The 25,655-nt window shown below is 38.7% G+C and overlaps 1 protein-coding gene and 1 pseudogene across 1 annotated transcript in view; both read left to right on the forward strand.

The window, feature by feature from the left end:
• Window positions 1-2,702: 2,702 nt before the first annotated feature.
• LOC144235842 (microtubule cross-linking factor 3 pseudogene) lies at window positions 2,703-3,905 on the forward strand (annotated as a pseudogene).
• LOC144235832 (microtubule cross-linking factor 3) overlaps window positions 3,898-25,655 on the forward strand; it is a 39,873-nt gene continuing 18,115 nt past the window's right edge. Inside the window, exons 1-2 of the mRNA XM_077769425.1 lie at window positions 3,898-4,119; window positions 6,151-6,309. Of these exons, the coding sequence (XP_077625551.1) occupies window positions 3,922-4,119; window positions 6,151-6,309 (357 nt within the window). The 5' untranslated portion in view covers window positions 3,898-3,921. The remainder of the gene's footprint in view (window positions 4,120-6,150; window positions 6,310-25,655) is intronic.

Here is a 25,655-nt window from a genome sequence, read left to right on the forward strand (position 1 = left end):
ATACGCCTCCCAGAGAAAAGAGCTCAAGTAAATAATTGATGGCGATTGATCGGCGCAGAACAAAGCTTTGCAGAAAACCAGCGCATCCGATTTCCGGCGGTTTTGGAATCTTCTGCCAAGTACGGAATAGGAGAGCGCCGCACAGACTTTGAGTGCAGCCACGGATCTTCCATCTCGGGTGTGGCTCCGGCTTTTTTGTCTTCCTGCCACCTCTCCTACCATCCTCCGCCCCCGGCCCGTCCCCGCCTTCTTCTCTTTCCTCTTGAAAGTAGCCTCTCTTTGGTTACTTCTAAGCTACCCTCCCTTGCAATCCCGCCTTCTCCCCGGCCCAGTCCGGTGAGGTCAGCTCATGAATATCCGTGCACTTCCTGGGGAGCGTCTGGCACGGCTTGGCACCTCTCGTGTCCGCCTGCTCGCCTGCTCCGAGCCGCAGCTCCAACCGAGGCGCCGGCCGCGGGGAGTCACCGGCTCTGGGGGCCGCCGAGTCTGCACGTTAACGCCATTGTTTGGAGAACTGGTGCGGAGCTGGGGCGAGACAGCCCAAAGTCGTGCTCCAGAAAGTCGCATAGAACACCACGAAGTTAAACTTCCCTTGCCTTTAAAAGACATAAAAATAAACCCTGAGGTCGCCGGAGGATCAGAAGGAAAACGCTGTTGATTTGCATCAACTTCGAAACATCGCGTCTGCTGAGAAGTGAGCAGTTCTTCTGGATTTCTAAAGGGATGGGGATGAGAGATGGGGTGGGTCATTGGGCAGATAAAATTTGAGATTAAAATTCTTGGTTTGTGCCCATCCGGGGTTGCGTGGTTGGCTATTTCCACGGGGGAAGCCTTAAAGGGGCACAGCATCTTGTCACTTTGTGAGAACCACGTGACAGCGTGGTACCTTTGATTGTGGGAGACCAGCTCCAGGAACCTGAGCTTTCTCCCGGGTCAGAGCTGCCTGGTAACCGAATTTAAACATTGTCTGGTGGCTCTCACCTAGAGAGTGATGATGCCTAATACAAAACAAAAATAAGGTTGCGTTGGCAATATAACTTGTTTAGGTGGTCCATATTAGTGTGACCCATGACAATGAACTAGGCCAGACATTCTAGGAGCATGAAGCTCCAGAGAACATATAAAAAATAAGTTGGTGAATAACTTTTCTCTGCCTAATGTTTTCTTTGTTCACTATTGTTTTTCAAACTGAGTTGGAAGGAGATCCTGAAAAAAGAAAGGCAGGTGGAGAAGGAAACTTCCAGTAATATTTCTTCATAAAATGAGAAATTGCTGCATGTTGACTAAGTTTTGATACTTAAAATAGACTGTGACAGGAATAATGCTAGTAAAGTAACTAGCAAGCATCTCCTCTCCTAATAGGAGACATTTTTTTAAAAATTACTACTTTCTGCCTAGTCATACCCTGTTCAGTGTGTTAGACAGAGATGATAGTTCTAAGGAAAAAAGCACCAAATTGACTAACCAAGTAGCTGGATCACTAGGGAGAAGAACCCATGAGGCGATGGCTTGCTATTTTCCAGATTTTAAAAGCCAGTGATGGATTTATCTTGGAAAAAATGTACAATAAGGGTTTATCTTGCCACCATGAGTAAGGATAAGGATGCACCAGGTTTCTGGGGTGCAAGGTTATTCTGTTTCAGAATTTGGCTCCACAGGGGGAACTGAGCACTTTAAAAGTACAACTTTATTTATGATATATAACATATAATAAGATGTTAAGAATGAAAATATTTTAGATCTAGCAATTACACTTAATACTAAAATAACTCACAAAAACTGTAAAATTTGGATAAATGTAGATGTCATCACCTATAATTTAAGAAATTGTGCAGAGCCACCAATGAGCCTTTCCAAAAATATTTTTTTAATTATTTACCGAAGCTTAAAGAAAAATACTTAGGGATAGTAATAACTAAACCATATAGATGATTCTCAATGCCATTACTTTCTTGAAACTGAAGTTGATTTAAAGTCATTCATTACTTTTATTTTAGTTCTAGTCTAAAGGAAAATGGGTGCATTTCTCTAACCAAGAACAACATGAAGAGCTAAAGGTGTCTGAGAACAAAGTATCACGTGTCCACAGAAAAATTTTTCTAAAAACCTACCTCATAACCCTCTTTCTCTAACTGAAAGTAGTGATTAAATGAAACATTCTCTTCTAAACTAGGCTTTATTACAGATTGAATAAGGAGAAAATCTAAAATTAAAAAAAAGGTATTCACCTCTATCATGTGGACATCTCCTTTTCCTTCTGAAGCTTCCGCCTGACTTTATTTCCTAACATTCCGACCACCCCCCGCCCCTACCAATTCCTTTCTGATCCATTGCCAGAAAGGACAACCTTTCTGCTACCATGAGAATGGTACCTTAAGCTGCTTTCAGATCATCACCATTTTACTGGGATTAGAGGGAGATGGCGCCTCCCTGGGCAAAATGAGAATTGACAATTCTGCACCTATTCCTAAACTCGAGGTTTCCATTAAGCTCTTTTTAAATCTCATTATTTTCTAGGACTTCTTTTTTTTATAGAGAAATCGCCCTTTGCTTTGTAACAATGCAGACATGTTGTGTGCTTCCCTTTCGTTTCTATCCCAGATTAGAAAGGAAGAAGGTTGGCGGACTTGAGGAAAGAGAACGAGAATGATCTGGTGATGGACCATTCTAAATCTCATCTTAGAGAGTCTTCCTAGACCGCCATGAGTCAGCCACCGACGGGGGGCGCTGCCCCTGCCACGGCCACAGCTTCTGCCGCCACCTCTGCCGCTGAGGCTCGCCTGCACCCAGAGGGCAGCAGCAGAAAGCAGCAGCGTGCACAATCACCTGCAAGACTAAGGGATAATTCGGTCCGACAGACAACCGCGACCACCCGGTCCCCCGTGGGGACCGGCGCTAAGCTCAATTCGGTTCGACTGCAGCAGCTGCAGCAGCAGCAAGGCAACAAGACCGGGAGCCGCTCTGTGCCTCCGGCCTGCGCCCGAGGAGGCGGAGGCGGGGCGGAGAAGGCTGCGCCCCTGGCGCCCAAAGGGGCTGTGCCGGGAGCTGTCCACCTCGGGGCTGGTGCTGAAGCGGCCCCTGCGGCGACCCTGGCCCCGGTGGGCGGCAGGAGGCCTGGCCCGACGGAGGAGCCTCCCCGGGAGCTAGAGCCCGTGTCCGCTAAACTCGGGGAACCCCCTCCGCTCGGGGAAGGAGGAGGAGGGGGTGGGGAAGGAGGAGGAGCCGGCAGCGGCTCCGGGGAAAGGGAGGGGGGCGCTCCGCAGCCGCCGCCGCCGCCCAGGGGCTGGCGGGGGAAAGGGGTCNAGCAGAAACTCCGGAAGCGGTGTCGCGGGGGGCGGCAGCGGTGGCGGAGGGAGCTACTGGAAGGAAGGATGTCTGCAGTCTGAGCTCATCCAGTTCCACCTCAAGAAGGAGCGGGCGGCGGCGGCGGCAGCCCCGGCTCAGATNGGGTGGGGGTCCCGGTGGGAGAGGGGAGGTGTGGGCCTCGGAGGATTAGGGCGTGTCCCGCGAGGGTGGGAGGCTGTTACCCTGTTAGGGAGCCTGAAAGAGGGAAGGGGACAGGAAATGAGAGGAGGGGTTCCTAGGCTCGTTTCCAGATTTAAAACAGCCTAAGATCAGTAGTCTTGGGTTTAATTTAAATCCAGATTCGGTCCTCCGTTTCTGTAATTATCATGGGTTGTCCCACTTTTTTCGTGGAGAGAGGTTGAGTAGGAGAGGAGAGAAGGCCCATAGAAGGCCCGTTTTTATAGTTTCCTTGTGCAGCTCGGTTACTCCTGTCTCCTGGAGAGGGGGCAATCAAACTGAGAATTTGGAGTTGGCATGGGGTGTACGTGGTACGTGTCCGAGCGGCGGGGGGCGAGGTTCATTTTGACGCGCGGCCTGTCACCGCCCCAGAACGAGATTGATGAGCTGAGGACCGAGATGGACGAGATGAGGGACACTTTCTTCGAGGAGGATGCCTGTCAGCTGCAGGAAATGCGCCACGAGTTGGAGCGAGCCAACAAAAACTGCCGGATCCTGCAGTACCGCCTCCGCAAAGCCGAGCGCAAAAGGCTCCGCTACGCACAGACCGGGGAAATCGACGGGGAGCTGCTGCGCAGCCTGGAGCAGGACCTCAAGGTCTGCGCCGCCGGGGCTGGGAGGCGTGGGGCCGGGGCCGCAAGTGGGCACCTCTTTGCTATGAAAGGCCTTCAGCGGTCATGGGCAAAGACACTGCGTTTCGCAGCACTGACCACAAAATACCAGGTTCCGAGCAGGGGAAGGGGAAGAAGAGACCTTTGGGTCTGAGGGGTCTAGCGTGTGTGCAGTGCCTCACGGAGAGCGAGCCCTGCGAGCTTTCGAGGGAGTAACGGTGACTTCCAGACATCGTGGGAGAGGGCCCCTACCCCCCGGCAGAAACGCGGGCGTGGCAGAGCGCAGGCTCTGGCGTCGATCTGGCCTCCAGAGCAGCGGGACGTAGACTCCTGCAGAGAGAGGAATTAAAGCCCATGATAGGAACAGCATTGGGACGATATTAGAGCTAAGGTTTCTCTCTGCAAGTCTCCCTATCCTCCTTCCTTTCTGTACTCACCACTTGGCTAACTCCCGGAAAGGAAGTCTGTCCAACGTGCCGCCCCTTTTGGAGAAGTAAAGAGTGCAGTAAATGAAAGAACCTCGTTTTTAATGTGAAATTGTTCCTTTAGAATTTCCCCTAATGGAGAAATTTTAACCTTGAAATAAGTTGTTTAAAGTAGATGTGGTCTGTTCAGTTCAGTTTGGCTGTAGGCAGATCCATTGACAATGCAAACCCAGTGTTATCTTCATAACCTTGGACAACCAAGCATAATTTTAATTATTTTAACCTCATCAAGATATTTAAAAAAACAAGTGTAATTATCCTATATTTGTTTTAAAGAAAGCTGTGAGAAAGCATTTCATGAAAGTCATTGTATTATTTCTTTTTTTTTTTTTTCTTTTCCTAAGGTTTGTCGAGTGCTCACTATGCACCAAGCACAGTGGGAAGCATTTTTATACACATTAACATTTAGTTATCTATCTAGCTAAAATGTTAGCTCAAGATTTTTTAAAAAGAAAAGAAAAAAAAAAAGCACCCATGACGTTAGGATTAGTAATAGCATCATCTTGTATGGAAGCCGAACCTTCTACAGAGGTTATAAGTCCCCAGCCCCTATCCTTGGAAATAGGCTAGTAGGTGGCCAGGCTGTGTCCCCACCAGAATAAAACCACGGTCTATGTCCTGAGCTGCTACATCATACTACACTATAGGGTTTTGTTCAAACCCTAAAATTTCCAAGATAATCTCCAAACAAAAGGCAAAAATGTACACTGTAATAAGAAAAAAAAAACAGAAAAAATTTAATCTCAAGTTCTGACATGCTTCCTAAAAGTAAGCACCTGACATTATAGGATCAAAATCCAGGCTCCATTCCCCACCTGTGAAACTTTGTTTTCTGGTCTTTTTAAAAAAAATTTTAATGTTTACTCATTTTTGAGAAAGAGAGGAGAGAAAGACAGAGCATGAGCAGGGGAGGGGCAAAGTGAAAGGGAGACACAAAATTGGAAGCAGGCTCCAGGCTCTGCTCTGTCAGCACAGAGCTTGATGACATGGGACTCAAAACTCATGGACCACGAGATCATGGCCTGAGCTTAACCGACTTAACCGTCAGATGCTTAACTGAGTGAGCCACCCAGGCACCCCCATTTTCCAGTCTTTAAAATGAGTGATAACGGAAACATCTTGTTTTGTTGTAGAATTAGAGGAGATATATGAAGTTTCTCTACACATGATAAAACACAATTGAACATCTGTTACCTTGGTGTAGTGTAGAGGTTGAGGGAACAGAGTGGAGAGCCAGACTTCCTGATCACTTGTTAGCTGTCTGACCTTGAGCATATTATTTCACATCTCTGAGACTCACTTTCCTCATCTGTGAAATAGGAATAATAATAGTACTTATATCATGAGATTGTTGTGAGGGTCAAATTATTTATGTATGTGATGACTTATGTGTAAAGCTTTTGGAAAGATGCCTGGTATATTGTAGAAACTATTTGTGTATTGGCTTTTAGTACTTTTAATATGAGTATAACTTTAGCTCACTTATTGTACAGTCTTTAACTATATTTTATTGTTAAAATACTTTAATTTAGGTTGCAAAGGATGTATCTGTGAGACTTCACCATGAATTGGAAAATGTGGAGGAAAAGCGAACCACAACAGAAGATGAAAATGAAAAACTGAGGCAACAGCTTATAGAAGTTGAGATTGCAAAGCAAGCTTTGCAGAATGAACTGGAAAAAATGAAGGAGGTTAGTATTTGATTATCTCACAATATACAACATATACATTTAGCTCTTTGTTTTTTAAGTTTGTTTATTTATTTATTTTGGGAGGGAAAGAGAGAGGGAGTGTGAGCAGGGGAGGGGGAAGGACACGTGAGATCATGACCTGAGCCGAAATCGAGTCTGGCGCCTAACTAAGTGAGCCCCCAGGTGCCCCCATATATATGTAGCATTTTAGAAAAGAATCCCCGGGACTAAAATGACTGTTAAAATAGTGCTGTTTTCTAATGATTTTAGAACAGTTTATTGTTCTCACCCAATATACTAACAGGTACATGATTTCATACTAATTCATAATTAGCAAAAGAAAACTGACCTCAGGCCTGCCTCTTGTGTGAAATACATGAGTTCTGACTGAGGTTTCACCTCTAAATATGTGTTAAAGAAATTATACAGCTATACCAGACACACAGGATGTCCAAGTATGAAGGACTAAGCCTGGTGTCAGTTGAGAGGAAGAACTAGTCCTGTGATTACTTCTAAGTTCATAGACCCACAGACTTTTGGAGTGAAAAGGCCATTAAAACCATTGACTATAATTGAATTGAACTGAACCAAATCAAATCATTGCTTGAATCCTCTTTGTAACAAAGCCTCCAAACCATCTAATGCTTAGGACATCACCAGTGACTAACCTTTAAGGTCATTTGCAGTATCCAATTCTGTCACAGCATAACTCTGTTGAAAGGTTTTCTTTGTTTTGAGTTGAAATCTATTTCATTGTAACCTTAACCAATTCATCTTAGTTCTTCCTCTTTGGTGTAGAAGAGTCAAGAGTTCTCTTCCACATCAGGTATTTGGAGTTTCTACCATGTTTCCCCTAGATCTTCTGAAAGAACAAAACTACTATCAAAGGAAATAAATTGGAGGAGAAAAGACACAGAAAAGATTTATCAAGAAGTAATTAGCTTTGTGATAAGTAGCAATTTGAATTAAAATAATATTCCTTGAAAACTGCCTGAGAATGTACAATGCATTTGTGGAATCTATTATTGAGCATTAGCTGCTACTCATGTAGTCTTCTGGACATTTTCCCTCTGCTTAACTATGCAGAATTTAAATGAAAATCCTGATCCTTCCATGGACTAAATGAGATAATGCATCTTCCATTGCTATGCTTATCTCAAAATGATATAAAAATATATTTACCATGTAAAAGTGAAAATATCAAGTCTGATTAAGAATATATGTCAAGGAGGTGCTTGTGTGGCTCAGTTGGTTAAAGGACTGACTCTTGATCTTGGCCAAGGTCATGATCTTACAGGTTCATGGGATTAAGTGCTGAGTCAGCTCTGCACTGACAGCGAGAAGCCTGCTTGAGATGCTCTCCTTCTCCCACTGCCTCTCTCTCTCTCCAAAGAAATAAACTTTAAAAAAATGTCAGTAATTTGTAGAAAATGGTTTAAGTGGGGTAAACTATTTTGTGATCTAAGTTTCTACTTGTTGTTATATTATCCTGATTTAAACATTTTTTGACATGACAAATTAGTGTAAAACTATTTTAATGATATGTAATTCTTGACTAATGCCTACGGATGGCTGTGTGCTCCAATATGGAAGCTGAGAGCCATGTGACTATCTTTACCAGTAACCAATGGAGTAATTTTAAAAGGCTTCTAACTTGCCTCAGTTTATTTGGTTGTAAAATGTTGTTTTAATGATTCTCAACGTCTCCTGCAGCTATCATGACTTTTATCATGAAATCCAGGACATTACCTTTAAAGAGTAGCATAGATTTTTTTTCCCTGAAGTTAAGAGATCAAATATGAAATTATATAGGTACAAGTATATGTTTCTTAAACAATAATGTAAAGTTGAAGTGTGTCAAAAATGAAAGTTTAATTTCCAGGAAGAAAATGAAGTAGGTGGCTGTGTTAATTTGCTAGGGTTTGCCATAACAAAACACCACCAACTGTGTGGTGTAAACAATAGAAATTTATCTTCTCACTGTTCTGGAAGCTGGAAGTCCAAAATCAACGTGAAGGAAGCCCTTCTGAGGGCTGTACAAGAAGGATCTGTTCCAGGCCTCTCTTCTTGGCTTATAGATGACCATCTTCATGTTCACACTGCATTCTCCCTATAGCTATCTATGTCCAAGTTTCCCCTTTTCTGGACATCAGTCATTGTAGATTATGGGCTACGTAATTTTAGGTTGTACATTGTAGATTGATTGCCTCTGTAAAGACCCTATTTCCAGATAAGGTCACATTCTTATGTACTTAGAGTTACAGCTTCAGCATGTGAATTGAGAAGACACAATTCAACCCATAACCATAGCAATTAAACAAAGGAAAGAGAAAGTTCTTTCTTCCTATAAGCAAGCAAAGAAAAAGTTCGTTGTCAGTTCCATTAGGTTTCAAGTCAGAACAAACTTCATTTGATGACTAGGAATAAGAGAAATATTTTGTGATTTGGTATCATGCTAATGTTTTTTAAGTGAATATCTGGAAAGTTGGATTTAAGAATGGTATAAGAGCTTTCTGATTTCATTCTGGGTCCAGAAAAGTGGAAAATGTCTATAGACTACTGTCTATTAGCCAGACAGATGTGACCTCTCCCATTGTAAATAAAGCCAAAATGATCTGGCCACCAAGAAGAAGCACTGGAGCTTGAGAAGGTCCTCAGGAGAATCATTATAAAAATACACTTCCTTGATACTGTTTCCTACACTCTTCCTTATAACTATTTCCTCCTTTAGGGCTCTCACTCTGATTTGGGAAAAGTCTTACAGCACCAAGGATGTGGGTATATGTTCACGCCAAAAAGGAAATTCACATTCTCCTTGGAGTTATAAATGCCAAACTCCAATCCCTAAGTGGAAACTGCAACAATGAAAGCATAAGGAATGTAGGAACATATATGCAGGATGTCAGCATTTAAAGTAACCTTTTATTAAAAAGATGGGCTCTAAACTAGCATTCCCAGTTTGGGAAGGTGGGTAGCGGTTGGGGGAAAAAAAACAGGAATAGAGAGAAAGCACATGAGAGTGGAAGATAAAGATCTAGGGGATTCTAAATGTAATAAAGGAAAAATGGAAAATATTCTGGCAGGAAAGTTCTGGTAATCATTTATTTGAGGTTGATATTCACAGTGTCCAGAAAAATGTCAGGAACAGAAAAGGTAGTTTTATTTGGAAATCAAAAATGTTTCATTAAAATGAGGTTTTTATAATGGTAACTTTGTTATCTTCCAAGAAGATCAATATTGAAATTGAGCTGCAATAAGTGGCTCACTTTGTGGAGTAGGAGCTGTGAGTTTGAAGCCTGACTTGGCCTCTATATGACTGTGACAGCTTCAGTGAAGCATCTGCTTCCTTGGTTGTAAAATGAAAACATATTCAAGTCCTTGGATAGGGTGAACTACACCACTGACATCCCTTTGTGGCCTTCTAATCAGAGGAGAACATAGAATCAGGCCAAGCTTTGCATTATGAAGAAAAGACAAAAGTTATGGAGTAAATTATAAAATGGTAAGTAGAATATACTAGAGAGAAGAAATCCTCTAACTCTCAGTTTTTAGTTTCTTATATGGAGTCATATAGATGTTGAACAGCACAACTGGGACCAATAGGCCATCTGCTGGAGTTTGGAAGCCATTTACTAAGAGTTTAATTGGCTTCAAGGGTGTTGACCAATTGCTCTCAAGGCTAGTGGTTGCACAAGGTCCTCTGCACCTGCTCACATCCATCTGCTTATCTTCTTCCTCTGAGACTGTGGAGTAGGCATTAGGGGATACGAAGGGTTGAGTAGAGGCAGGATAGACGTAATTAGTTGAATCTACTGCAACTCATTGCTTGCATTGAAACAGTTGATAGTCTGCCAACTGCAAACAAGAGGGACCTCTTAGGATGCTGCCTTAGAATTGTAATGGTATTCTCATCCGATTACAAAACATTGATTGCTACTAGCAGTATGCCTTCTTGCTGTAGAAAAATGCCTTTCTTTTACATAATCTGCCAAAAATGATGGTCTTTCAGCATCACAAACAATCAGAGACTGGTTTTGCAAAAGTTACTTCATGGAAACTATGACTAGCTTGTTGTTTGAATGCCAGGACAGGCTACTGCACAGGTAGCATAAAGTGAGGAAGGATATGGAGGAAGCTCTGTGCAGGATGGGTCTCTGCCACAATTAATTGAAGGTCACTGCCCTTCATGAAGCCCTTCTGCTGTAGGAAGAAACTTTGCTTTGAGAGCTTTGAAACACTGTGCTCTTCAGAAGGGAGAGGTCTTCTCATGTCACCTTTAAGATCTGACACTTGGAAAAACATTGATGACAGACAGTGGAGGAAAGAAATAACCAGTAGAGACCTTTGAAGATAGAAAGGAAGAAAGACTAACTGAGATGATGACGATAATTGTTTTCTGATCTTTTTTATTTAAGAATCTATACACTTTGTGTTATTTCGTCCCTTAACCTCATGCAAGTCTTAAAATAATTTTCTTAACTTTTCCTAGTGTTTGCTCTAGAGGGCTCTTAACTTGCCTACTGCAATAGCACTATCTATCTTGGGACTTTTATTTTCTGTGCACTTGGTTAATAGATTCTATCTATTACAACGAACTCTCATTCTAGAGCACAAAAATAATTAGTACCATAAATTTCAACAGTAGTCTTTCTCTTTTTTTAAAGAATATATCTGCTCAGACTCTCTTTACAGGCAGAACACTTTAATAAACAAATGCTTATCTTGCACATTTACCTCTGCTTATTTATTTTCTTATACAAATTATGGTTTTGAGTATTCATTATTCAACTTTACTTGTTTTTGATAGGACATGTTATATATAAAGTGCAAAAAATGCTGAGTAATAAATCAGCCAAGATGCTGCTTTTTAAGGAGAGATTTCTTTGGCATTCAAATATTTTTTACCCTGGTTCTGGTAGTTATACTTTAAAAAATAGAAGAGCAGCCATTGATCTTTTTAAATCAAATTGCCATAAATATTTTTAAATGCATCAATTAAACACTATTACTTTAGTCACATCTTCTCAGGGATGGTAGTATGTTGAATAACACAGGCAAGAATAATACAGACTAAATTAAAAGCAAAAATAATGTGCCAGGTGAACAGAGGAAAGCTCATTTTCCAGGTTACTGTATGTCATGACTGTATTTTCAAAGTTGTATTTATTTAGGAGTCATAAACTCTGCTGAATTTTTTTTTTTCATGAAATTGCATATGCAGCTGTATGCACTCTGAAGTGATTCCCAGGACTCGGTCGGTCCTGAGGAAGTGGCTCTTTTCTCTCACCCAGATGCCAACCTCCTAGCAAAAGCAAAGAAGTATACACAGATAAGAAAGTCAATGTTGGTGGAGTATTTTGTAAAATATACAGAACTTTTATTGTAGACTTCAAATTTCTGTTTATTTACATGAAGAGCAACAAAGCTTTCAAAGCTTTGAAAGTAAAGGTTCTTCCTGCTGCCAGTTTGTGTCTTGGCTGGAATCTTGAACTTCATATTCTTCAAGCATTAAGGCACTGTGTAAATATAAATTTTACCTAATTAAGCATCTCCTTTTGATATATTGGGTTCACATTTCAAATATCTATTAATTTTGATGTTTGCAATGGCAAGGCTTCACAGAAAATGTTCAATAAATATATGATGAAATATTCGTTGCATTTGCTGGTAAACCATATTGATGGGAGTTAAGTCTCCCCAAGACTCTACGGAGGTAAGCCGTGGACTCTACCAGTTTAACAGGGGTCCTGGGACTCTAGGGTGAACTTTGAGTGATCCACATGTAAGAGAAGAGTAGCTCATGTATGTTTAAATATCTCCATGGGACTACTTCACCTACACAGGTATTAAAGAGATATTTACTTCTCTGACTTCTTTTTCCAACCTACCTTAAAAAGGAATTTGAAATGGTTCTCAATAAATCATAACTGTTGCAATCAGGGTTTAAAATTTTGGCCAAGTAAGAATTCTGGGAAGATAATATATACTCCAATATATACACATAATATACACTTACTCCAAGAGATGTGCATTGCTGGGAAACAGTTCTGAGTTTAAGAACAATCGGAAGAGGGGCAAGATGGCGGAGAAGTAAGGAGCTCCGTACTTGCACTCGCGCCCATACCTCACACGGAAAAGATCTGAGTTTAAGAACAATCAAGGCAGGGAGAGAAATATTGAAAGTAATTCTTTCCTGAATGTGACTGGATATTCAAGCAATATCCAAGTTTCATAGGAGGTCTTCAGAGTAACTATGAACAAAATTAATCATACACAGACCTCAGAGGACAACTGGTAGATGGCTGAGCCTTCATAACAACTGGAAATTTTCATTCATGCAATCAATAAATTAAGAATTATAGTTTTTTGGAAAATAAAATTAGACATTTTGTCATTAGCTGTGAATTTGAGTGTGGCTTATTAGAAAGTGCATATGTCATGGAGTCTAGAAACTGACTTTGAGGCCCACTTCTCATACCTTGTGAATTTTGAGCAAGTATCTTGAATTTTTAGGCTTCGGTGTCTTTTTTCATAAATCTAGAAGTTAAACTAAATACTCAAAGGCTCGTAGGAAAATGTCATTTTCTACTTTGTCAGTTATTCATCTCTGTTCTCCCTGAAAATTTTATTTATAGTCAGGTATGCCAGTCTGTTTCAGTACTATTATTTTATTACTCTAATTATTTTCTTTCATTTATTCAACCAACAGATATTTATTGAATAGTAATTTATTACCCACTAGTAATGCCTACAGACACCACACAGAGGATACAAAGATACAGATATCAGGGTGTTGCATTACACAGACTTCATACTAAATGAGTACTGTCATCAGTTAAACATCCAAACATTTTTCTTTTGCTATTATTGAAATAGTATGATTTCTCTGACATTTTCTGAGGGTGAAAGTTTTTATGTTTCCAAAAGCATAATAAAAATCTTCTTGAGGTCATTAGGCCTTTGTTTGTGACAGACAAAACCCTCATGTCGAATGGACCCCCATTAAACAGCTAGTCTTTTCCTTAAGGATCTCTGATGGGTGTAGCTGTGACCTAACTGGTTCCTGTGGTGCCTGTAGGTTTGGGGGGCTGTAATTAACATGATTCTCTACCACTCCCTTGGCTGCTTGTTAAGGGCTGTGCTTCTAGTGGTGGAGAAAATAGCATCTGCTTTCTGTCTCAGCAAACCTTTGATCTGACTTTAATTTAGCAAACATTTATTGAGTATATATAGAATGTATAACAAAATAACAGTTAGTATAACCATGAGGGTAGTTTCTGACCTGAAGTCAATTACTTTCTGATAGAAAAAACAGCCTTATAGAAGGTGTACTTTGACAATATTTACACATATGCATTACTGTACTGAACACTTTGATATTCATGATCTCAGAAGGGAAAACTCTAAGTAGATGAGGTCAATACCTGTTTTGTTCACTGTGGCAACCTCAACATCTACTTCAGTGCCTGTCATGTAATCAGTTAGACCACGTTTTTCTTTAATATTGTAACTGTTATTCCGTATTTAATTTGTATATATCTTTTTCCCACTCTAGACTGTAAACCCCCTGGGAGTAAGAACTAAATCTTGCCTTATTCATCATTGTGTCCACAACAACCAGAAGCTGTTGACACAAAGTTGATTAAACAATAAATAATTTTGAGTGAGAAAATGTAGTTAGGAGAGGTGTTTCAGGCCATATTTTGTGGAGAAAACAAGAACTATGACTCAGAAACAAGGCTTTTTCTGTGGTGCTCAGTGCAATAAAACATGAGTTGAAGGGGCTCCAGACTCACCCTGCTCCCAGAACGAGAGATCTCTTGATACTATTGTCTCTTAGAAACTTCTAGTCCTCTACCTTACTTCTCCCAAACCTCAGTTATTCCCCAGAAACAACAAGTCTTTCTTAAAATAAGGTCTCATGGGCTTCTCAGGATGGAGAATGAGGACAGGGGCTCAAAAACAAGAAGACAGCTCTGACACCCTAGACCTCGGCTCTGCATCTGACTTTTGTATCCTTTGGTGAGACAGTATGAAATGCAGGTTTAGAGAGTAAGAGAAGGCTGCAGGTCTTGACACTCCCAAGAAAATCCAACTGTTTGCTTTAAATCTTCAGTGTTGACATAGTCAATTTAGCAGTTAATTTGACTAGAGAGATAAGGAAAATTACTCCAGGGCCACAGTAGTTCAACAGCTACCATTGTTGAGTGCCAATCTCTGTGGCAGATAGTGTATGTATAATTATGTTGTTGATAGTTTCATTTTAGAGATAAACACTGAAGGCACAACAAAGCCAATATCACTGGTAAGCCAGCAGGGTACATACTGATCCGCCTGTCTCTAAGCCCATGTTCTCCACTGGCCCATGCTGCACAACCACACTATTGGGACTCAGAGTCCACCCTGCATAGCCACTTCTATCTTCCAGACCCACAAATGATCTGCCTTCTTTAGGGACCTCAATTCTCCTAGAAATTCCAAGTCCTGAACCTCTAGTCCACGTTTAGAAAAGTCCTTTAGCAAGGACTTCCAAAGCATCTAAAGGAAAACTCCATTTTATCTCACAGGAAGGAAGTCTTTGGAGAGAACAAAGAAACTGGGACCCCAGGGCTAAAAAATGTGTTTTTGGGTCTGTTGATGCTGTCTCTTCTTTTTATACAGACTTAATACCTGTGTTATTTCAGATAAGTCACTTAATAGCTGACTCTCAATTTAATCACCTCTTAAAGGAAAATAAATATTTTCCCTATGCAACCCATTCACAAGACAACAGAAGATAATATGTGTGGTGTGCTTTATAAACCATAAAATTGCATAGACATCAGATGTTCTTGTTATCACATAGTTCTAGATGAGCTGATTAAGACTTAACTCTTAAAGAGAATGTTTAAATCCATGAGAGTGACATTTTAGACTTATCCAGAAGTCTGATTCTTCTACAGGGGGCTTAAAAACACTTTTCCATTCTCTTTCCCAATGAATGTGTATGACTGTGAAGTTCTCCTTTATAGGTCACCTCACTGTAGAGCCATTCTAACTGCTACGTATCCTGTTCCCTCTTCCACAGAGCATGTCCTTAGTCCTTACTGCTTCACCATCCAGTACCTCACATTTGCAGAAATTTCAAGGGAGGTGCAAACAATCCAGCTATACTGTCTGCCCCTGTACTCACCCATAGAGCTGACCACTGATTTTTGTCTGGATAATTGTCTCTCCTACCTTTGCTGCTTGATAAATATTTTTCTTAAAGAGAAACATCTTAATAGAAAGAGGAGGGCTATTGTATTCAGGTTCAAGATACTTTAGATTGCTCTGTGCATTTCAGTGACTCCACAGCTAAATTCTATGCTCTCTGAATTTAAGAACTGTATTTCTATTTAATTCACACACAGAGACTGTTATTAAGAACTGTATTTGTGTTTAATTCATACACAGAGACTGTTACAAATACAAAAACTGTAAATGCTTGGCCAAGAGAAGAGGTATTTAGGAAGATATGATTGCTGTCAGAGGAGCTCATCTTTAGCTCTTAAATTAGAATTTACTCGGTTCCTTTGTTTTCCAATGCTTGTGTTACATTGGAGTAAATATACTATGCAATTTCACTGTATATTAAGAAGTATTTTCCAAATTGAAAATTCAGTTATATCTTGAAGATTTTAGACTTCATTGCATTTTAATGGAAATACAATCACTTATTTGATGTCTCCATTCTAATTCCATTTTTACATTTCAGGGTCAGTTAAACTGATCTTTATCCAGATGGTAAATGACATTTGAAGATGACATTTAAAGATGTCATTTAGTTTCTCTACTGACATTTTCCATTTTATACTTATATATTTCACTTAATAGGGCCATTTATATTCAGCGTGATTCAACTCAGAAGTGCTTAAAATTAAAAATTCAAAGTATTCTATATTCATCTGCTGGCTAGCTTAGTTATTTCCAATTTGTCTAGCCAGTTAATCGTGGTGTTAAGTGGTTAATAAAATTAACTACATTATTTTTTCCTTTCCTTACCATTACATTGACCAGCAACCTTGAACAATAGCAGAAATAACTAGACAGCCCAAATGATTATTGTATTCAAGTGCATAATGAGTGGCTAATATGTTAGTATGTGATTGTATCTACCACCCCCTTGCATATGGACGAAAAGATTTTCATTGAACTTTATCAAATGGTAGCCACCTGTATGTATTCAAGAGGATCTGTTTTATGTAAAGTATTATTCTTCAAGGATAAAATACAGCTATTAGGTTCATTTCTTTAGAGGTATGGCTACATTCAAAATAGAAAAATTATGTTCTGCAATGACTTGGAAGGTAGTTATTCTATTTTTAATTCCACTAGTATTAATCTTAAGGTTTTTTGAGGGTTTTTTTTGTAATACATGTATGATTCTCAATTTTCTCAACTACCAAAATCAAGAATAAAACAAGGAATTAAGAATTATTTCAGTTAACCCAATTCTTTGGATTACTCTCTGGTCTTTGTTAACATAGGATTATAAACTAAGATTGTTACTATTATTTACTGTTATAGTATATAGTTTGAATTTAAAGAATATCTTTTGCTTTATATGTAATTCAAACAATATACATTCAGTTTCAATACTTAACTATCACTGATTTTAAACTACAGCTACATTTCTGAAACCTCAGTTTTAACTAATCTTTAATTGATTAGATAATGATCTTGATTTTTTTCTAACAGCAAAGGTTTGTAGAGGTTAGCCTTTTCTGAGCTTTTGTACTTTTGAAAATAGCCTTTATACTTTTGACCTCACACAGGAATGACAAGATGGCGTTACTGAGTCAAAATTTTTTCTTTTCACATTATATTTTCTGCTCCATTATCTTCTGGAATTTGTTTTGGAGTGGAGAAATATGAGATTAGTCTGACTTTGATTCCTTCGTAGATCAGATTGCTTTCTCTCTACATATTTATAGATATTTTTCTTTACGCTTTCTATCAATCAGGATCCTCCAGTAGATGGATCATGTAAATAGGATTACTCACAGTGATGTGGGCAGGATTAAGGGAACATGCTCTTAATTTGGGCTGGTGAGACATTCAGAGAAGACTGACAACACATGGAACCCATCACCACCTCTAGATATAAGGACACTGCTAAGGAAAAGATGTTACAGGGGCCGGTGAAAGCTGGGACTGTGGAGGAGGAACCCCCCCTCCTTCCCGGTGGGAGTTGTGTTCTGGAGGGTTCTTAGCTACTGCTAAGATATGGTGTTGACAAAGTGAGGGAGTGAGGAGAGATACTGTGAACTCTCTCTCCTCCTACCCTCCATTGCTCAGCACTTCTGCCAGTGCCTTCTATTGGCCAAACTCAACTAGAAGACTTGTGGCAGGGAAGGGAGCCTGGGCAGAAATGTATGCAGGGAGCAGCCTCCTGAGGCACAGAGCAGGACAGAGAAGGGGCAATAATGAGTTTGGATAGCTAAGGAGAATAACCAGTTCAAAAACATTGCCAGGACATATTTAGGTGATGGTCTTTGTCTCTTTAATCTGAAAATTACTATTTATTAATTATCTCAGAGGAGCTTTCTTGTAGTATAAGCTTGTCAATCACACATACTCTATTTCCTCTTCTTCACATTTTCTTCACTTTGTGCCCCTTCTGACTATCTTCTCATTCCTTCACCTTCTTTTTGTCCTTTTCACCTGTGTCCTCGGATTTCTCAACATTGTTCTCAGTATCAGTGAGTTAATTTTCTGGTATGTCAGTTGTGCTCTTTGAAGACTCGAGTGCAAAATTTGATTCTTGCATTGAAGTTGAGTGTCCTCTGTGAGTTTTCTTATTCCCAACACCTTCCTATTCTTCAGATCTTAATTTTTTAAAAATGTTTTATTTATTTCTGAGAGAGAGAGAGAGACAGCATGAGCAGGGGAGGGTCAGAGAGAGAGGGAGATACAGAATCTGAAACAGGCTCCAGGCTCTGAGCTGTCAGCACAGAGCCTGATGCAGGGCTCGAACCCACGAACCATGAGATCATGACCTGAGCCGAAGTCAGATACTTAACTGACTGAGCCACCCAGGTGCCCCCTATTCTTCAGATCTTAATATTCCCTATGATCTTTTATTTTTAGCTTATAGAGGCCATGTTCATCATCTTATTAAGGACACAATATTCTTAAAGCTACCTTGTTTTTCAGAATAAATAGTTTTTAGATATATATTTTTGTTTTTCCCCCCTTTTCTCTTTAGCTGAATACCTTTTTCTTAGTTTCCCCAATATGTTTTATTGTATACAGCCTTATTGGAATATAGTCTACATACCATAAATTCATTTTAGGTATAGAATTTAATGCTTTTAGTAAATGTACAGAGTTGTGGAACCATCTCTATAATACAATTTTAGAACATTTCTATCACCCCCCAAAAAGATCTATCTACAGTGTTCACTTGCTGTCACCTCCTGTTTTCACTCCTAACCCCAAACAAGCACTAATCTATTTTCTAAATCTACAGCTTTGTATTTTCTGAATATTTCATACAATTATAATCATACAAGTATTGACCTTTTGCATCTCACTTCTTTCACTTAGCCTAATGTTTTTCAGGCTGATCCTTATAGTATGTATCAATACTTCATCCCTTTTTTATGTCCAAGTAATATGCTTTTTTTAATTATTTATTTTTATTTTTATTTATTTTTTTGAGAGAGACAGACAGAGCATGAGTGGGGAAGGGGCGGAGAGAGATGGAGAGACAGAATCTGAAGTAGGCTTCAGGCTCTGTTGCGGGGCTCGAACTCACAAACCATGAGATCATGACCTGAGCTGAAGTCGGACGCTTAACCAACTGAGCCACCCAGGTGCCCCATATTTCCAAATAGTATTTGAATATATATGTATACATACACCACATTTTGTTTATCCATTCATCAGTCGATGGACATTAGGGTTTTTTCCCCCATTTTTATGAATAACGCTACTGTGAACATTCATGTAAAAGTCTTTGTGTGGACCTATGTTTTGGTTTCTCTTGGGTAGAAATCTAAGAGAATTTATGGGTCATACAATGAAGTTATGTTTAACCTTTTAAAGAAACTGCCAAACTGTTTTCCAAAGTGGCTGAATCATTTTACATCCTTACCAGCAAAGGAGGAGGGTTCAGTTTGTCAACATCCTTGCCAACCCTTATTGGCGATCTTTTTTATTACAACTCTTATATTGAGGTTTATTTATGTGGTATGTCACTGTGGCTTAATAATGTGGAACATCTTTTCCTGTGCTTATGTGCCATTCATGTATCTTCTTTGGTGTAATGTCTATTTAATTTTCTGTTCATTTTAATTGGATTGTCTACTTATTCTTGAGTTTTAATATAAACTTCATATATTCTGAATACAAGTCTTTTATCAGATGTATGATTTGCAATGCTTTCTGTGTCACTTGTCTTTTCACTTTCTTTATGATGCCATCTGCAGTGCAAAAGCTTTTTATTTTGATGAAGTCCAACTTATGAATGTTTTTCTTATATCATTTATGCTTTGGTGTTATATCTAAGAAATCCCTGCCTGACCTGCAGGAAAATGACTCTGCTGGTTTTCTAAGAGTTTTACTACTTTTGGCTATTATGTGCAGGCCTATGATCCATTTTGTGTTAACTCTTATGTATGGTGTGAGTTAGGCATCTAAATTCATCTTTGTGCGTCTGGATCTCCAATCACCCTAGCACTGTTTGTTGAAAAGATTATCCTTTCCCGCATTGAAATGCCTTTGTCCAACGTACTTTTATCTCTTTTTCCACTTCTTTTTCTTTTTAGAAAATATCATTGAATGTCAAACTTTCTTTTTAAATTCAATGTTGGCTAAAGACACTCACTGTGTAATTTTTGCTTAGTTCCTCTCACTGTTTACATTCAGATCCAGAGCTATAGAACAACTTGATATACTCAGCTCCAGCCCAGCGTCTGACAGCTGGTAGACATTTATCTAGTTCTGGCCTTTTCTGAAGGAATGTGAGAACGTCTACTACTGCAGCACTCAGGCATGCTGACTGTGAAGAAAATTTGAATCTTAGAAAAATTTTAAACATCTTGTAGTTGTTCTTTTCTTACATCTGGTATGTGAAAAATAAACCCCTAATTTGGGTGTTCCCTAGGCTTTTCTGCTTGTGCTTCTACTCATGAAGCCCTGGATAGGAAAAGAATATATCGAATGATACATTGCACAATTAATCATCTAGCTCTTACCCTGCTACATTATTGGAGTATTGGAGTACTGGAGTTTTAATAACCTGAGAGCTGCTGATTGCAAATAAGCCCAGCCCTTTCTCCAAAAACATGATAAAGCAGTCTCTGTACAATATTTATGCATGTGCTGGGGAAAGGAGGGTTGGGGTGTAGAAGTGCTGGCTACCTAGGTGTCTGTTTTTTAATAACTTTATTGAGGCTTGTTTTACATATCATATAATCAACCCATTCTAACTATGCAATTCAGTGATCTCTAAGTACATTTTCCAAGGTGTGCAATTACTACAATAAATTAGTTTTAGAACTTTTTTGTTACCTCATAATCTCTCATACCCAGTTACTGTTAAGCCCCATTCCTTCCCTCTCTCTTGCAACTCCAGCAATCACTAATCTGCTTCTTATATCTATTGATTTGCCTTTTCTAGACAATACATATAAGTGGAATCATATAGTATATGTCTATTACATTTGGCTTCTTTCACTTCACATGATTTTGGGAATCATCCATGTCATATCATGTATCAGTAGTTCATTCCTTTTTTATTTTTTTAAGTTTATTTACTTATTTTGAGGGGGGTGCAAGACAGAGTAAGGGAAGAGCAGAGTGAGAGGGAGAGAGAGAATCACAAGCAGCCTCCGCACTGTCAGCACAGAACCTGACGCGGGGCTCGAGCTCAAAATTGAGATCATGACCTGAGCGGAAATGAAAAGTGAGACCCTTAACTGGCTGAGCCACCCAGCATCCCGTTCCTTTTTTAAAAAATTTGCTGAATTGTGTTGTATGGACACCATGTTTTATTTATCCATTCACCCCCAGATGCACATTTGAGTTGAGCTATTATGAATAATATTTCTAAGAAATTTTCTTGTGTAAATCTTTTTGTGAATACGAGTTTTCATTCCTCTTCGGTATATACCTGAAAGTGGAATTGCTGAGTCATATGGCAAACTTGTGTTTAACCTTTAAGAAACAGAGATGTTTGGTTTTGTTTGGTCTGCATTTCCAGTTCTGTTTCCGAAAGTAAATGTTACACATAAGATACATTATGTTTCTTTGTTGAATTCCACTGATGCTACTGTTGAAGGAAATTTTTCTCAGATTCTGGAAAGTGTTTGACTCTTAACCTCAGTTTCCAGTGTTACTGCATTTGTATTTTTATCTTGGTATTAAAGTATACTTTATATACTTCATGTTATATTTGGCCAAAATTTTTTCTTTCTTTCTTTTTAATGTTTTATTTACTTTTGAGAGAGAGACAGAGAGAGAGAAAGGAAGAGGATGCAGAGAGGGGAAGAGAGAGAGAGACAAAGGATCCAAAGCAGGCTCCATGCTGACAGCAAATAGCTCCATGTGGGGCTCGAACACACTGGCTTGAACCCACGAACTCCAAGATCATGACTTGAGCCAAAGTCAGCTGCTTAACCAACTGAGCGACCCAGATGCCCCTATATTCAACCAAAATTCTTTCTAATTGACTAACAATGTAAAACAGTAAGTTTTCTTTAAAAAAAATAACACCTTAGGGGACACGTGGGTAACTTAGTCTGGTAAGCATCCACCTGTGGCTTTGGTCATGATCTCACAGTTCATGAGTTTGAGCCTTGCGTTGAGCTCTGTACTGACAGCTCAGAGCCTGGAGCCTGCTTCAGATTCTGTGTCTCCCTCTCTCTCTGCCCCTCCCCCACTTGTGCTGTCTCTCTCTCTCTCTAAAATAAAGAAATAAACATGAGAAAAAAGAAAGAGTTAAAAAAATACCTTAGGAAATTAATCTGGTTCATCTCTGATTCCTACCCATAACTTCCTTAATATATGGAATATTTTATTTTTATTCCACTTATATCTGATGCTCTTATATTCATGCATGTATTCCCCTCAAGTACTTTTTTATTATATATAATGGCACTACTATATGCATAGCTGTTAAGTTGATCTCATGTCTAAAAAAGATTCACGTCCACATGTGTGTATACTTTAGGATTATATCAAGGGACTAAGTAAACTTGCTTAGTCTAGAATGGTCCTTGTTTTTGTTCAAATTCAAATTTCAGAAATTTTGTGATTGCCCATTTATTCCAAAATTACTTTGAAATGAACTGACTAATTTGGTCAACTACAATACACTTCCGAAAGATATTACGATATCTCTCAATATGAAGCAAAATCAGATTGTAACATTTCAATGAGTATGTGTTCTCTAGTGATAGCTATATTCAAACTGTGTGTTTGGTATATAGATAGAGGTTGCAGAGATTCTGTTTGTCTCTGTGTTTTAGAATCCACGGAGCAGTGTTTAAGATATGCTGAAATTCCTTCTAGGACCTAAAACACATATGTGTATACACATATATGTTCCAACACATATATACATATACTCACATACTCACATATCCACATAGACATGCACACATACTCATGCACATTTGCTCTATGAAGGTGAACATACACATACATACAAAACACACCTCATGGATGTGTTATTTGATTTTAAGAGCTTGGGTGCAGGGGTTTTTTTGTTTTTTGTTTTGCTTTTTAAAATATACTCTGTGCTTTTTTTTTTTATTAAACCAATTACTTCTGCCCTTACTTTCTTTGTCCTTAAAAATAGAAAAGGGTCACTTCCCAGAAATAGTTCATTATCACTGAATTAAACCATGGAAACAAGATTTTTCTTTTAATCCATTTAAGATTTACAGAGAAAACTCTTAAAATCATACTTTATTCATGATTTTTATTTTTACTGGCACAAGATAGAGACTACAAAGACTGTGATTGTCATGCTTTATTCATAAATATTTTCATGTTTTCATAAATTCATTACAAGATGTTAACTCTCTTCTTTTTTTTTAAACTCAGCCTTTCTTCTTATGCCATTTGTGTTCAAGTTATTTCAACTATACCTCTGGTAAATATCTGTTATACTCTAAAACATATCTAAGCAGAATCCTCCTTAGTAGCAATCAAGAAAGACACAGGCAAAGACCATCAGAATGATGTCAACATAAGAGAGTGCACATGAATAAGATGAAATTTATATGAATAAATGTGGATGTCCTACAATGTGATTTTTTAAAATTTATACAAATATACAAGGATAGAAATATATTCATAGCTATTTACACAAAAAGAGGCTTAGGGAGTTTCATTGACCAAAAGCCAGATATAAGACCATGTCATATGATGAATACTTAAAAGAACTGGGGAGTGAGGCACCTGGGTGTCTCAGTCAGTTATGCACCCAACTTCGGTTCAGGTCATGATTTCACAGTTTGTGGGTTCGAGCTCTGCATGGGGCTCTGTGCTGACAGCTCAGAACCTGGAGCCTGCTTTGTATTCTGTGCCTCCCTCTCTCTCTGCCCCTCCCCCACTCACGCTCTTTCTTTCAAAAATAAACATCAAAAAAAATTTTTTTAAAAACTGGGAAATGTGTGTATATATGTATATATATAAGTGTGTGTGTGTGCACACAGTATATATGTATATATATATACAGTGTGTGTGTATATGTATGTATGTATGTATATATATATATATAAAACCTGAAGAAGAAAATACTTGAATACTTGATGTGTTATCACTCTCTTCTAATGTGTGAAGGGATTTAATATAGCAGATAAAGTAGATTTATTCTTTGCATTACTTTAAGTGATTTTTAACTTAAGTAGATTTGGGATCGAAATACAGACATTTTATCCATTAGAGCCATTTGTGAAGGGATTGACTTGCCTACCTCATGTAGAAGCCAGCTCCTGAAAAAACACAAGCAAAGACTAGATGGTATATAAAGGATTCCTGTACGGGTGCTGAATGGAAGATTGCTTTTCTTAGGTACATTTCACATATGTGACCTGAATGGTCCAGGTCAGAGTCTGAACATTCCACTGTCCCTAGGAGGCCAAGCAGGTTATATAAATGAGGGAAGCTGTCTTTGTTAAGAGTGAAGGAGCAAACTGAGTATTGTATGTCTTAGTGTTTAGTTCCAACCCAACGGTGTCATACCATAATCAGACCTAATGTTACCAGACCTTCAGAGTTTTCAAGCACAACTGGAAATCTTGATTTTTAAAATGTAAATTGTCCACATTTTAAAAATTGACAACGAATTCCAAAAATTTTAAAGGACTATCACCTTTTAACCTAGTGTAGGAATTATTCCATAAACTTACCTCTGCTCCTTTTTAGTGCATTTCAGGAATGACTAAAAGCTCTGACCTTTAAATTTTTATCATAAAATATCTTAAATGCGTAGAAAGATCATTTTTAAAGTACCTAAGTACCCACCCCTTAGCATCCGGCCACTTCAGTGGTGCTTGTAATGGCACTTTATGCATATTTATTATAAGATTCTGAACTGATACAAAGTCTTCTGTGTTAATAAGGTAGAAGCTATTGAGACACCATATAAAAAAGACAGGACAAATAATCATTTCAATTTATAAATGCTGGCTGCAGTTTTTTTCCCCCTTCGGCTCATTATAGTAAAAGGCCATAAAGAACTGCTATCACTACAGAGCCATAATTTTCTAAATGCATTTTAGTTGCCAAATGCAATGATGCTTAGAAATCAATTCATTAACCACAGCAAATTAGAAATGAATATAAAGCTTTGCATTTGCTGAAGATATTCATAGCTTAGTAATAGTATATATTTATTGTGGATCAAGGGCCTAAGGCATAACATAATTTTTTAATAATTATTATTTCAAAAGTCATTAACCAGGTTTTCAGATTTAAAAAAAAAAAAAACTCAACCGAGAAAGCTTTGTGTCCCAAATCTATTGCTTGTGTAAGGCTTTCTGAGGCATTTGGATGGTTCCTATCCAAGTGTAATATACGACACAAATATCAGAGAAACATTTATTATTATGTTGTCTTTGGTTTTTAAAAGCAAGCTGGTCTTACTTTGGGATCAGTTTATTATCAGTAATTTGGAAGACCCACTAACAACCTATGTAATCAGTAATTTGGAAGACCCACTAACAACCCTGCTCCAAAAGAGAGTTTCTACAATGATGTGAGAGTTATATTATATTATATATATATCTCATATATATATTAGATATAATATATATAGATGTATATTTCAGATATATTTCTAATAAAATATATTATATTAAAAACTCTCC

Source organism: Crocuta crocuta, unplaced genomic scaffold (genome assembly GCF_008692635.1).
Source record: "Crocuta crocuta isolate KB4526 unplaced genomic scaffold, BGI_CrCroc_1.0 scaffold646, whole genome shotgun sequence".
Classification (NCBI taxonomy): Eukaryota; Metazoa; Chordata; class Mammalia; order Carnivora; family Hyaenidae; genus Crocuta; species Crocuta crocuta.